Consider the following 13,228-nt stretch of genomic DNA (forward strand, 5'->3'; position numbering starts at 1 on the left):
CTCCCATGAGGCTTTGACGGCGCTTTTCTGGAGCTAAAATGAAAAAGCTTCTCTAATGTTGCTGTCAGTGAACATAGTAGATACATATTTATTTAATATATATATATAATATGGACACAACCTTCTGTGAGAACATATATTGAGCGTTATAAACTGGTGAAAATAATTCATCTCTATTTGCGTGATTGTTTCATTAGAAATAAGATTAAATCATCAAATAGCACACAGTGGTGCTATAAATAGTATTAAATATACATATTCATACAATGCCTTCATGCAGTGTACAACCGTTGACACATTAACAACATATTTACATCAATCCAACACCAGCTGCTCCATTTTATGTGTGACCTTTGTGGTTATTCACAATATTCACAATCCTAAGTGAGTCAATAAAGTTCCACCGGTGCTGCAGGTTTGTTTGTGGTGTGTTTCGGGGGATGGGGGGATGGGGGGGTGCACTGTGTGGATATCATATATTTGTGGCGTCAGCAGCGTCACTCTTCATCTGTGTGATTTGGGTCCAGCAGAGAGTTCACAGTCCGGCGACCGAAGCAGAAAGTCTTTGTTCTGACGTCCAAATGAAGCTTTACACTGTCTGACACCCGGCCGGCACAGACGGAGCCAGTCAATAGAAGGTTTGTTTTCCATCAGTAGGGGGGGGGGGGCCCACTGTTTTAGCTCCACATGTCTGTTCCTCTTAGAACCAGCTTAGACGACCAGCAAACACACAGTCAGCGAGAGCAAACGAAAAGACTAGAAGTTAATGTGACGAGGTGTTGAGAGCGTCAGCGTGTTCACCACTGGGACATCCTATGAAGACCGTTCCCCTGCAGAAGAAGAGAGACGGTTGATCAAACAGCAGTTAATGAGACTTTACATGATAACAGTTTACACTAGAGGGGGGGCTCTGACAGCAGCTTTGATTCACAGTCACAGCAGATTCAAATCTGTAGGCGAACAAGGACGTGTTTGTAACTTCGTAACAATCCAACTGACTACAGGCAGCCTCTTCAGAAACACCTTTAAAGGCTCGAGGGGAGCGTTTCATACTCAAGATCTGACATTTAGAAGAGACATGTTAAGTACAAAGAAATATGGAAAAGAATAAGACTAGAAAGAGACAAATCATGTCAAATCAAACCCTGTCTCACCAACATTTCTTCTCCACTGAAGAGATGGAAGAAGAGAGTGAACTGAGTCCAGACGAGGTGAAACACCAGAGAGCTCCAGCAGGTAAGAAAGAAGAAAAAAAAAACAGACAAAGAAGTGATTCATGGTCAACCTGTAGAAGAAGTTGCCATGGATACAGCAGGAGCCGAGAGGTTGGGGGGGACAGAAGGAGTCGAGGAGCGAGGAGCGAGGAGGCGACCTACGCTGTTCCCGTTGGTCTGAGTGTGAGCGGCGGCGCCGGCCTCGGCGTGTGTCGACGGCGTGCTGCTCCCGCTGTTGGCTGCTGAGTGGGTGGACGCTCTGGGGATGATGATGTCGTAGGAGACCTCCGGAGGGTGCTGCACATCGGCCCCATGACACAAACATCCAATAAATGAGGGGGGGGGGGGGCTCTTTGGAGAGACCTCCACAAACCGTTTACCAGAACTTAAGAACCTCAGAGTCCAAAAACGTGATCTATCTTTGCCCCCTTTTTGCTCACGTGCATGTCCATGATTTGTCTCTTTGCTCCATTTGAAATCACTCCTCAAAGCTTCTTTTAATTCCAATGCTTTTTAAAAAATGGTTTATTTAGTTTTCACTCATATTTTTTACTGTTTTGTCTGCTTGTTTTAATACGTTTTATTGTTCATATTCACATTTGTAAATGTATTCGCTGCTTTGCTAATTGATTTGTCTCTTATTCACATATCTTTTATTACTTCGCTCTACTTTTGAAAAATGCTAATAAATAAAGTTAATTTAATTTATTATTATTATTATTATATTTATAGCGCTCCATGTACACTGCTTCATCATATTCAAAAAGCTTGACAGATCGTCCTTTATTGTATTGTTTTTAACGGACTGGTATCGGATCACTACTCGGTATTGGGAAGGAAAAAAATGAATTGGAACATCTCCAACTATTAAGACAATTAAAACTATAATTTATCATATAATAGATGTCAAAATATAATCTGGTTCTGACCAACATCCTTTTATCTTGTTTTCATTCAAAACAGCACATATAATGCCTGAACCCTGTTCACACAGTTAACCTTCACTGTCACATTTGTTTTGACTGTTTCTTCAAACTGTTCTTTATTTCAATAATCATTTTCCCACCTCCGGACATAAGAGAGTGAACCAGCTCTGTGTATACGCTGTCTATGCCACATTCAAATGTGTGTCTCTGTGAACAAATACTCACGTTTGCCACTGCTTTGCTGATGAGAGCCAGCTCAGTGGGCTGGTAGACGGACCCACGCAGCTGCCCGGTGTAGCCGCTGTACGGAGACACCGGTTTGGACGCTGTGATGGACAGACGGGGACAACACACGTTATTCATTCGTCCCCCTCAACAAGCCTCAGCTTTGATTCACAACAGTCACAGCTGATTACAACCTATAGGCGACCAAGGACGTGTCAAAATAAAATCCCTTAGTTAAACCAAAAAGATGTAGTTTCCATAATATCTGCACAGTTCCAGGAAACAAACCAGCAACACAAAACTGCTAGAGACTAACTCTAACTGACTCTCACGGGCTGGACTTCCTCACTGAAAGGCAGGGGAGCACCACGACTAAAGACACAAGGGACTAATTAACTAATGCGACGAAAGCACACAAAATACAGGAAGTAAAACCAAACATGACACATGGGGAGGGAAACAGGAGACAGGAGAATCAAATCACACAATGTGACCGTGGTCATATTTATTATAATATATAGAATAAATATAATAGATAAAGGGTTCGTTGTGTAAGGAATAGTGGTACAGCATTGATGAGAAAAAAACTGAAAAATGATGGAAATATCCATGTGTATTCTTGCTCTGTTTAAGACAAATATGGCTAAATATGGCTTAGTGTGGTTAGCTTTTTTCACTTGTCACTTTTACAAATGTAGTTGCATTTGATATGATAAAGTGCTAACTGTGCTACAAACAGCAACAAACTGCCTACCAGGCGAAAAAGTCCAGTTCTGAAGAGTGAAGTCAAAGCTTCATGTCTTAAAGCTGCATTCTCTCTAATGTCCACCAGGGGGAGACTCCTCTGGTTGTATAGAAGTCTATGAGAAGATGACTCTACTTCTCTCTTGATCATAAGCCCTCTGAGGGACATCTTTAGGGCCTCGTTCCGTATCTGTACACAACAATCCCTCAAGATACTTAATCAGCAGAATAAACACCCAGAGGAATGGATGTGAGAGACGACTTCGTCGCTCTTGTTGAAGCTCCCGACGTCAAATATTTTCCTCTTGGATGAAACTGTCGCCACGCCTCAGTTGCTGTGGAGACGATGCAAACACAAGGCGTGATGCTTCTGGTGGGAATCAAGAGTGGGAGTGTTGGTGATAGGGACGCTCATTAACAGGAATGATTCAGACGACACGCTGCCTCTGAATAACTCACTGAAACTCTGACGGTCCTACATGTAGTCACACATGCAGAGAGAAGAAGTGAACTATCTGTGGGAGTCAATGATGAAGGATGAAGTCAACATGTTGCTGCACCAGATTTGAGAGTTGTGACATCACACAACAGCTGTGCGTACAGCATTTAGCATTTAGCATTGAATTCAAATGATAATAATCTTAACAAACAAATCTCGAGCTTTGGGGAGTTTGCTTTCAGATTGCATGTTGGAGAATATAAGAACTGGGAGGAAGAAGGGAGGAAAAAAAGAAGAAATAAAAAACAAAGGATGGAAAGAAAGAGAAAGACAATGAAACTCTTGTTTTAAATGAATCTAAACTCTTTAGATGATACGAATGAATCCTAAAACACAGAAATGAGTCAGAATATGTTCACTTCCTGTTCCCTCGTCTCTAAGTCAATGTGTTTCTTACATGTGTTTTTGGTTAGATGTTAGCTTTTCACTTTACACTTCAAACATCATAAAAGTGGAGTTCATTAGTGAAGATTATCTTGATGAACAATACCTGTAAGAATCATTAACGTTTAGAGATTATTTTCTGCAATAATCCAAAATCCAATCGAACTGGACCAGTGTGACACTAACTTCCTGTTGGACTACAGAAATACGTCCTCGCTGCATCTCTCTGTGTCTTCAAGTCATTTGAATGAGTGAAAAAGTGAAGATTGTTCTGCACATCGTCCACATTTATCTCATGTTGAACATCGAAGCTGAATCTTTAAACAAACTCTTCTAGTGTTCCATAAACGTGGCCGGGTACAAAGTGTGATTTCCTTTCTCAAACGTTGCAGAGAAAAAGCTTCAAACGTTCTCCCAGAATGTAAACACTTGAATACAAACAGTTATGTTCCACCGCGGTGACTCGAGCTGACAGACTGGTGAAAGAACTCTCTGTAACCCTCGAGGACATTAGCAGCCACACAACACCGTCCACCTCACTGTCTGTGATTAACCTGAGAGGAGACAGACTCAGTGTTCAGACTCAGTGTTCTTTTTACCGCATCAGATCAGGACTCAGACGAGAGCGTCTCGGGTTCTGTGGGATCATCACATCGATGCAAATCAGCCTTTTGAGGATTCTGCAGGGTAATCGCTCTGTTTTCAGGTTTGTGAGGGCTTTGAACTCAGTGTTCATCGGTGCAAGGTCACTGTGTGTTCTGTGATGAGCACATTGTAACACAATGTCACTGCAGCGACAGAAGACGACACGTACGTTTCAACGTTCTTAGACGAATCAGAAATATGATGCAATATGTCATTTTAAGGAACTTCCAGTGATAGTGAAGTGTAGTCGGGGAGGAGATTGTGTGAAACTGTGCAAAGTGAATGTTTGTGACCTCCACCGAGTCGTTACCTCACAAACTACACAAACTATCTGTTGACCAGGCACATATTTGCTTTACAGGGAATGAAAGGACCTGACAACGCTTTGCATAAGACCAGAGTGATGTCATACCTGAGAGAATACAAAGTTAAAATCATTAACATTTACAAACAGCAGCCCAAATAAACCCGTCACGATAACCACTTATGTTGGGTGATATATTGTTCCTGAAGTAATTGCGATAATCAATGTTATTGCCCTTTTATGCCACTGATATAATGATAATATAATGATAACGATAATATAATAGCACAATAATGCAAGTACACCCTTTCAAAAAGCGGTGAGCTCTCAATTCTTCTTGATATTATTGAAAGGTGAAAAAAACATTTAAAAAATATCCTAAATGAATCAAACATGAATGAAATAAAACCACACAACCGAAACAATGAATGAAATGGAGGCCTGAGCTCTGTTAACAAAAACTGCACTTTAAAACAGATTAAAAGGTGAAATAAGCAGCTACACACCTTGTTTGGGCTCGTCCATAGAGAACGCCTTATTTTCCATGAACATGTTCTGGGAGGTCTGCTCCTTCAGGATCGTCTCGTAGCCGACTCCTCGGTTCGGGTACAGGTCTTCCCCGAAGCTCTGCGGGATCTCGTCATCGCCGCTCAAGGTGCAGATGTCAGGGATCGTGTAGAGGACGAGGAAGGCCCACGCGTTCGCCACCAAGGCGATGGACAAGGTGGGGTCGTCCCACGTGGGCCCCCCTCTCCTCTCGTTCCCGTAGACGTACATGACGATCCACGCCACCCAAATACCCACAGAGACCACGCTGGTCAGAAGGATGAAGGCGCCATCCTTCTTCCACTGGTTGTGTTTGCCCGCCATGATGGCGAGACTCGCCACCACCACGGCCAGGATCAGGGTCATCACGTAGATCAGCGCCATGACGAAGTCCTCGTTGGCGACGTTGCAAGGCGTGGCCGTGGCTCTGCCGGTTTCGGCCGTGGCGTTGAGCGGCCCCCACGGGTGGCGCACCACCGTGATGATCAGCCACTCGGTGTTGATGACCACCTCCACCAGCCACAGACCCGCCGCCGCCAGACACAAGACCCAAGCCCGGGGCCCGCTGTTCTGCCGGGCGAGGACGTTCAGCCTCACGCACTGCACCAGGAGGCAGGCGAAGCAGCCGCCGAACAGCACGCCGAAGAGGAACCTCCGCGAGGCGCACGTGGAGAAGTCCTTTCCCACGATGAAGGCGAAGGTCAGGCAGAAGAGACCGGCGGTGAAGACCAGGAAGCAGGCGTGGAGCGCCACCGAGCTCTTGCGGTTCTTGTCCTGCGTGAAGGGCACGCTGGCCAGCAGCGAGATGAAAAGCACAAAGGAGAAGACGATGCCGGCCGCCGCGAAGGCCTCCAGCACGATGCCCCACGCGGCGTTAAGGTCACACAGGTTGTAATAGAGGGAGTCCAGGTTCGGGCCGCAACCCTGAGGGGTGCCGTTAGTAGCCATGGTGTCTGGGAGAGACCAGAGCTCAGTTTGGACGAGTTGTTCTGGGATCCTGACGGCACCTGTATAGACGGAGGAACAGTGACAGTCTGAGAACCTTTGGATGTGGACAGGTCTTAACAAAGACTTAAATACGTCACCAGTGCTGCATTACGATACTGTTGTCTACACCCAATAAAGCAAATATTACACTTATGTGAGTCAGTACACACACAGAAACACGTGGTATTCAAACCTTCATCATGATGTGTACACGGAGAATGACTTGACTGTTGACTGAGCTGGAAAGAGTCAGAAAAGCTCAGAGACCTCAGCAGCCACCTAAAATATCAGAGGAATGTCAAACTATGGACTCTTCCCAACTCTGACGTTAATCATTAATGGAATCGGTTGACAAATATTGCTTCTGTACATTGTGATTACAACAGAATCGATGTGGTGAAAGTGCATTAACCCTAAAGTAGAGTGAGTCTCTGGGCCAAATCGATGGGAGTGTGGTGGCGGACGTTCGGTCTTTCTAACTTCCTGTGACTCAAAATCTTTTCCGGAACAAAGAAATCCACCTTTTCTGGTTCTACGTGAGTTGGTTTTTCCCTTTGGTTTTGTGGCTGTACTGTCGTTCCCTCCGTAGATTATAATTCACTGCTAATATGTTTGTTTTCATTCGGGGCGTGACCTCCAATCACGCACGCAGTTATCGGTGTTCATCTCTAGAGTTCAGGTCTTCCAAACAAAGTTATTTCCTCATCTGTTTCCATGGAAAGCTCAAGGACCAAATGTTTTATGGCATGTTTGCAATTTCTGCAAGCTGAAGGTAGGAACACACACACAAAAAAACACGACAGCAGTTTGGCTCTCCAAATATCTCACAAGCTTCATGTAGACGACCTAATGAACTAAAGACTTTGATGTCAAACTGAGGAATTTCCTTAAAAGAGATAAAACCTCTGATTCCTCGACTACTTTAGGCCCTGAACTAAACCAAGTTCTCACTCCCAGGCGTCAAATACAGACGTTTGGCCTTTAGTGTCTGTATGAGTCGCACCGGGCTTCATATGTAAATCCATCATTGTTCGACTCTCAGAGTGACGGACGTAGTGATTAAAGAGCGAGAAGTAAAACAGAGGACTTTCACTCGGGGGGCCTGACGACATTATGTCGAGTGACGCCGTGTCACATGACGCTGCTAGAGAACTTATTTAAAACCAGACCAGGATGCTTTTCTAAGTGGTTTTGTGACGGATAAACGCAGGCAGGTACTTCACATTTTCAAAACTATGTTGGACAATAAATTGTCCCAGAAATAATTGCAATAATCAATGTTATTGCAATTTTATGCCACTGATATAATGATCACATAATAGCATATTAATGCGATTACACCCTTTCAAAAAGCAGTGAACTTTTAATTCTTCATGATATTCAGACATTATAATTGAAAAGAAATATCTTGAATAAATAAAACATAAATAAAATAAAACCACACAAACCAAAACAATGAATAAAATGGACTCAAGGCCATTTTTACCCCCTCATGTTAACACTGTTAGCGCTGTTAGCGCTGTTAGCACCGTCAGCTGCAAAACACAATTAGCTTTTTCACCGCTAAATATTTACGTTCTTTGTGAAAGTACGCAAGACAAAAACAACAGCTCGACAAAATGAATCATCCCAAGAAAACAAACAAACATGTAAACAGAATCTCAACAAAACAAAATATGAAAATGTTTTTGACGAAGATTACCAACCCTGCCTTTAATATAGCTGCTGTGGAGCTTTCAATCACGTCACATGGTTTTCATCAGCATGGCTTGTAAAAATGAGAAACACAAACCGGCTGAAAAGATCACGTGATGTGATGGAAAGCTCGTCAACAGTTACTATAATGGAACCTGAGAAACGTGTTTGTGTTCATGCATGTGTTTGTTGTTCTGATCGGTACTTAAACGCAACATGGTAACGGAGGATATAGAGACGTCACGGCTCATTTCTGCCCTTTAGGGTCTTCTAGAACACTTAAGACCCGCTGAGCATGTTGTCGTTATCAATAATAAATCACACAGGTGCATCTCCTGCACATCTGACTGCAGATCTATGGTGATGCATTTATTTCACCAACAAATAATGCTTCTACTTGCACTCACCAGATAAACATCCATATGAAGTATTTCATGTATCTAAACCTTTAAGAACAGATTCACACACACTTCAGGATGCGTTCAGGGACATAAATGAACATTATAAACACTTTAACCTGCACACAAAAAGTGCTTAAATATCCAGAATAACATCCTTTGACATCGGACACTTCCGACACAAATAGCTTTAAGAGTATAGAGCGCACTGAAAGTAGCCCGTTTGTCCAATAATGAACAGCAATGTTCATGTGAACACATCTCTAGATGTTGAATGTCTGAACGACATAATTCACACAACATGATGGTAAATCTGATGCTTTACTACCTGAATGCTTGTTGATCTTCTTCACCTGCTCCACACAGTTGACGGTAAATCATCCGGAGTTAAAAATAAAAAAATAAAGTCACACAAAAAGTTTCCACTCTTCGATGAAGCTCGTGCAAAAAGTCACCAGACGGAAGTTTCACAGTTCACTGATTCAAGAGAAAGTTTTAAGAATCCTTCACGAGCGTTTTTACAACGATCGACTGCTGCGATGGTCTCCCTCTCTCTCTCTCTCTCTCTCTCTCCCTCTCTCTCCCTCTCTCTCTCTCCCTCTCTCTCTCTCTCTCTCTCTCTCTCTCTCTCTCTCTCTCTCTCTGTCTCTCTCTGTGTGTGTCTCTCTCTCTCTCCCTCTCTCTCTCTCTCTCTCTGTCTCTCTCTGTCTCTCTCTCTCTGTCTCTCTCTGTGTGTCTCTCTCTCTCTTTCTCTCTCTCTCTCTCTGTCTCTCTCTGTGTGTCTCTCTCTCTCTGTCTCTCTCTGTGTGTCTCTCTCTCTCTCTGTCTGTCTCTCTCTGTCTCTCTCTCTGTCTGTCTCTCTCTCTCTCTCTCTCTCTCTCTCTCTCTCTCTCTCTCTCTCTCTGTCTCGCTCTCTCTCGCTCTCTCTCTGTCTCTCTCTGTGTCTCTCTCTGTGTGTCTCTCTCGCTCTCTGTCTGTCTCTCTCTCTCTCTCTGTCTCTCTCTCTCGCTCTCTCTCTGTCTCGCTCTCTGTCAGAGGAGAGTTAGTGGTGTGTAGCGACATCTGGTGGTGAAAGATGTATTTAATCCTGCAGCAGTTTGGGAGGTTTAGTCCCATGGAGGAGGCTCATTAAATAATACAATACAACATTTAACTCATAGAAATCATCATCAAGCTTCCCCAGCTGATGACTGACATTAAGACAATTATTGTTTTGTATTCAAAGTGTTCTGGAATTGCATCTTTAAATATGCAAATGAGGCATTATCTGGTGGTAACTTTTGGAGAATTTAGAAATAAGTCGTGTTATGGAAGAAAAATAGACCAAAATCTCAAAAATGTGCATGAAAAAAAAGTTTGTTATTGTTTGTAGAGTTCTTTCTCTTGACTTCTCCAGAAGTGATGCTACTTCACATGTAGGTGGCGCTGTAGCAATGAGTTATAAATGTAAGCTCTTCTACCACTGAGCCTCTGGAGGGTTAAGGTTAGACTTTAAATGAACCTTAATAACCATGACTGCCGATTGAAATAGAAGCAGCTTCCTGTTTCAGAGTCAAAGTTCTCCTTTCACGTGAAGCTGTGGGGAAGTTTGAACCACTTCATTCTAACTATTTCACATATACATAAAATCAATCATTTTTTTCATCTCTGTTTAAATAGTTATCGTTACAAAATGTACCAAAACACTGGCAATGAGGAAGATCTTGGGAAGACAACAATGAGAATAAATATGAAGCAAAACTTAAATCATACCCTCTAAACTCAAAATAAATGTGGTTTTCATTGAATGATTGAATGGAAAATTCTGATATAGAATATTAATATATATGTGATACTGTGAGACGGTGTGAAATGAACCTTAAAGCTACTTGAGGGGGAAAAGGGGAAAACTGGATTTTAAGGAGTTAAATGTTGGTTTAAGTCAGAGACCGTGATACAAAATCCTAATATTTAAAGACAGGAGTGAGGACGTTGGTCTTGTTCTTTAGAGATCAGGCTTTAAGTGAAAGTACAAGTGAAGATGTCAGTATTTGAGGTTGTTGGTCAATGATTAAAGGACCGGTCCGCCCAGTTCCTTTTTGCTTGTTGACTTGTTGCTCAAGAGCTGATTATTCCTGCTTCATTTCCCTGATCTCTACAAGCGTCCCTTCTCTTTTCAGCTCCACATGTCTCTCACTGATGGCAGTGACGGTTTTTATTCTCCTTGTGGCCGTCAGATTGGTGGTTAAGCCTGAGAGGTCTGGTTCCAGATATAGATCAGTGTCTGCAGTCTGTCCTTGACCTCGTCCCACATTATGTCACATGGAGGTCTTTAAGGCGGTTTTCTTATTGACCCGTTCACCGTCTCCTTGAACCAAAAACCCCAGAGAGACATCATAGATGATCTGTAGCAGAGCGTCCTTCATCCCGCATCTGAGGGGACCGACGGCAACCTCCGGTTCTAAAGAGTGGATCCAAAGCTTCATGTGTTTAAGCTGCATTCTCTCCAGTGTCCACCAGGGGGCGACTCCTCTGGTTGTATAGAAGTCTATGAGAAAATGACTCTACTTCTCTCTTGATTTATTACCTCAGTAAACATTGTAAACATGAGTTTATGGTCTCAATCTCTAGTTTCAAGTCTTCTTCAATACAGCATGATGTTCATTTGGTAAGTTATGGTCCATTTAGAGTCAAACAGACCATAAAGCAGGGGATGCTTTAGGGCGGGGCTATAAACAACAGAGACGTAAACAACATGGCGAAGGCCAAAATCAAAGATGTCGATGGTGAAATCATTGAACTCAAGGCTTCAAAAAATCATCCATGAGTGATGTCTCGATGACGATGTCCGGTTCTTACAGTCTGTGGGACCGACTCATTACTGGCTGACCATAATATTAATATATACATATTTGTTACAGTCTCATGCAGTATTACACCTCTCCATCCTTCACCTGATACTGAGCCTCTCCTCTGTGACTGCACAGAATGAAACAAACCGCGCCGATCCTTGTTTTAAACATTTATTTCCTCCCCACATAAAACTCTTCTCAGTGCTTCCAGACGGGATCATTCTGCTTTACAATCACAGAAATAATGTAAACAATGCATGTAAAGTCACCTCAACAACAACAACAACAACAGGCAACTCTGTCTCCTACAAACTTACGTCCCCATAAAACTAAACTGCACTCGCACTTACTGTATGTTGTGAGGGGAAGAATGTTTTCTCCAGGATTACAGTTTACAGCAACGGGCAGCACATGCAGGAGAACAAGACTTTCAACGTTCATCATATTCAGATTCACTGAAGCAGAGAAACTAAATGATTTGGCTGTAAAAATTAAACTGAACAGATGTTTTTCACATGAAATATTAGGATGCACATGTGAGCCGTGAGTGAGTGATGCTTTGTCCAGGATGTGTTTTAAGTCCGCCTTTAACTGTCCGTAAAGTACACGTCTCCAGTATTTAGACAGATACATCTGATAGGATACACTGGTCACTCTGTGAGGTGCTTTGTCGTTTCATCGGGGCACCTGCTGAGCAGCACAACCGGCTGTTTGAACAGGAACAAAGGACAGGTGGCAGACAGACAGGGGACGTTTGTCCTCACCCTTCTCCTGGTCCCCTCCTCCCCCTTCTTCTTTAATCAAAGCCTGCTCTTACATCTTCGCTTCACATTACTGTTTATTCAGTGCCCCCCACCTTCTTAACCGGCGTAAGGTCGCCGCCACTACACGCTCTCTTAAGCCCCCCTCTGTTGTTGTCAGGCAGCGGGAGACTTCTTCAAAGAAATGGTTTGTATCTACCGTCTACGTCCGGACTCTCACAACTCAATGTGGGACGACACGAGGACACGAACACTGTGTCTCTCACTGTTACAGTAAACACAATGAGGACTGTGGAGGGACGAGAGCAGGCATGTGGGAACCAGAATGGGTGGTCAGAGGAGATATTTATGTATATATACATATATGTATATACCGTATATATGTACAGTACTTGAGAGTGCATTGCTGAGTGAAGCATTAAAACATGTGTGTGATGATACAGGAAGTTAAAGCGTTGAAGTTTTGTAATGAATGATGCTGCAGTATTTTATATACTTGAGCGGTCCTCAGAAAACAATGAACTAGAAAACAAGCTTGTGAACAAACAGCCATGAAATCTCACTTTGTTCATAAAGTTGTAACATGTTAGCAAACAACTGACAAAGAGCAACATTAGCGTTCATCAGGAGATGTGTCTGAGTCCGTCTGATGAATCTGAATCTCCTTCTAGCTCTGGTTTTGGTCTCCACCGACTCTTGAGAACAAAGATCTGGCTGTTTGGTGCTGGCCAGGTAGTGAACTACGGCTTTATCCAAAGCAGTAGCCAGAAAAACATGTTAGCATTGCACATTCCTGCAAACCACTGAACCCAAAATATGTTTCACAAATACATTTCATATCAGCCTCATATCACGCTAGCAGAAACGTGCACCGCTACGTGGTAATGTAAAGTCTGCGTTTACTTCTGGTTTCAAACTTGGACACAAACAGCGGTCTGCTGGTGAAAGTCCTGTTTCTTTGTACTCGTTGCTCCGACCAAAAGCAAAAACCTCGACATTAATCATAATTGTGGTTTGCAGAAACATACAATGACTGAGCTGGTTTTACAACTTTAAAATTGTGGGAGTG

General features: G+C 43.0%; 1 protein-coding gene across 1 annotated transcript; it reads right to left on the reverse strand.

Moving 5' to 3' along the window:
- Positions 1-797: 797 nt before the first annotated feature.
- gprc5c (G protein-coupled receptor, class C, group 5, member C) lies at positions 798-6,435 on the reverse strand. Its single transcript, XM_076081623.1, has 4 exons — positions 5,448-6,435; positions 2,366-2,466; positions 1,377-1,511; positions 798-830 (listed from the first exon to the last, which is right to left on the reverse strand). The coding sequence occupies exons 1-4, from the start codon at positions 6,433-6,435 to the stop codon at positions 798-800; spliced, it is 1,257 nt and encodes a 418-aa protein (XP_075937738.1).
- Positions 6,436-13,228: the final 6,793 nt, after the last annotated feature.

Source organism: Anarhichas minor, unplaced genomic scaffold (assembly GCF_050575085.1).
Source record: "Anarhichas minor isolate MPS153535 unplaced genomic scaffold, ASM5057508v1 ptg000082l, whole genome shotgun sequence".
In the NCBI taxonomy this organism is placed as follows: domain Eukaryota; kingdom Metazoa; phylum Chordata; class Actinopteri; order Perciformes; family Anarhichadidae; genus Anarhichas; species Anarhichas minor.

Excerpts from the sequence above, each read along its gene's own strand:
- gprc5c (XM_076081623.1), bottom strand. The coding sequence starts at position 6,435 with ATGGCTACTAACGGCACCCCTCAGGGTTGCGGCCCGAACCTGGACTCC. Across the intron at positions 2,467-5,447 it reads TATGGACGAGCCCAAACAAG|CGTCCAAACCGGTGTCTCCG; the intron begins GTGTGTAGCTGC and ends TGTCCATCACAG. Across the intron at positions 1,512-2,365 it reads TCAGCAAAGCAGTGGCAAAC|CACCCTCCGGAGGTCTCCTA; the intron begins GTGAGTATTTGT and ends GCCGATGTGCAG.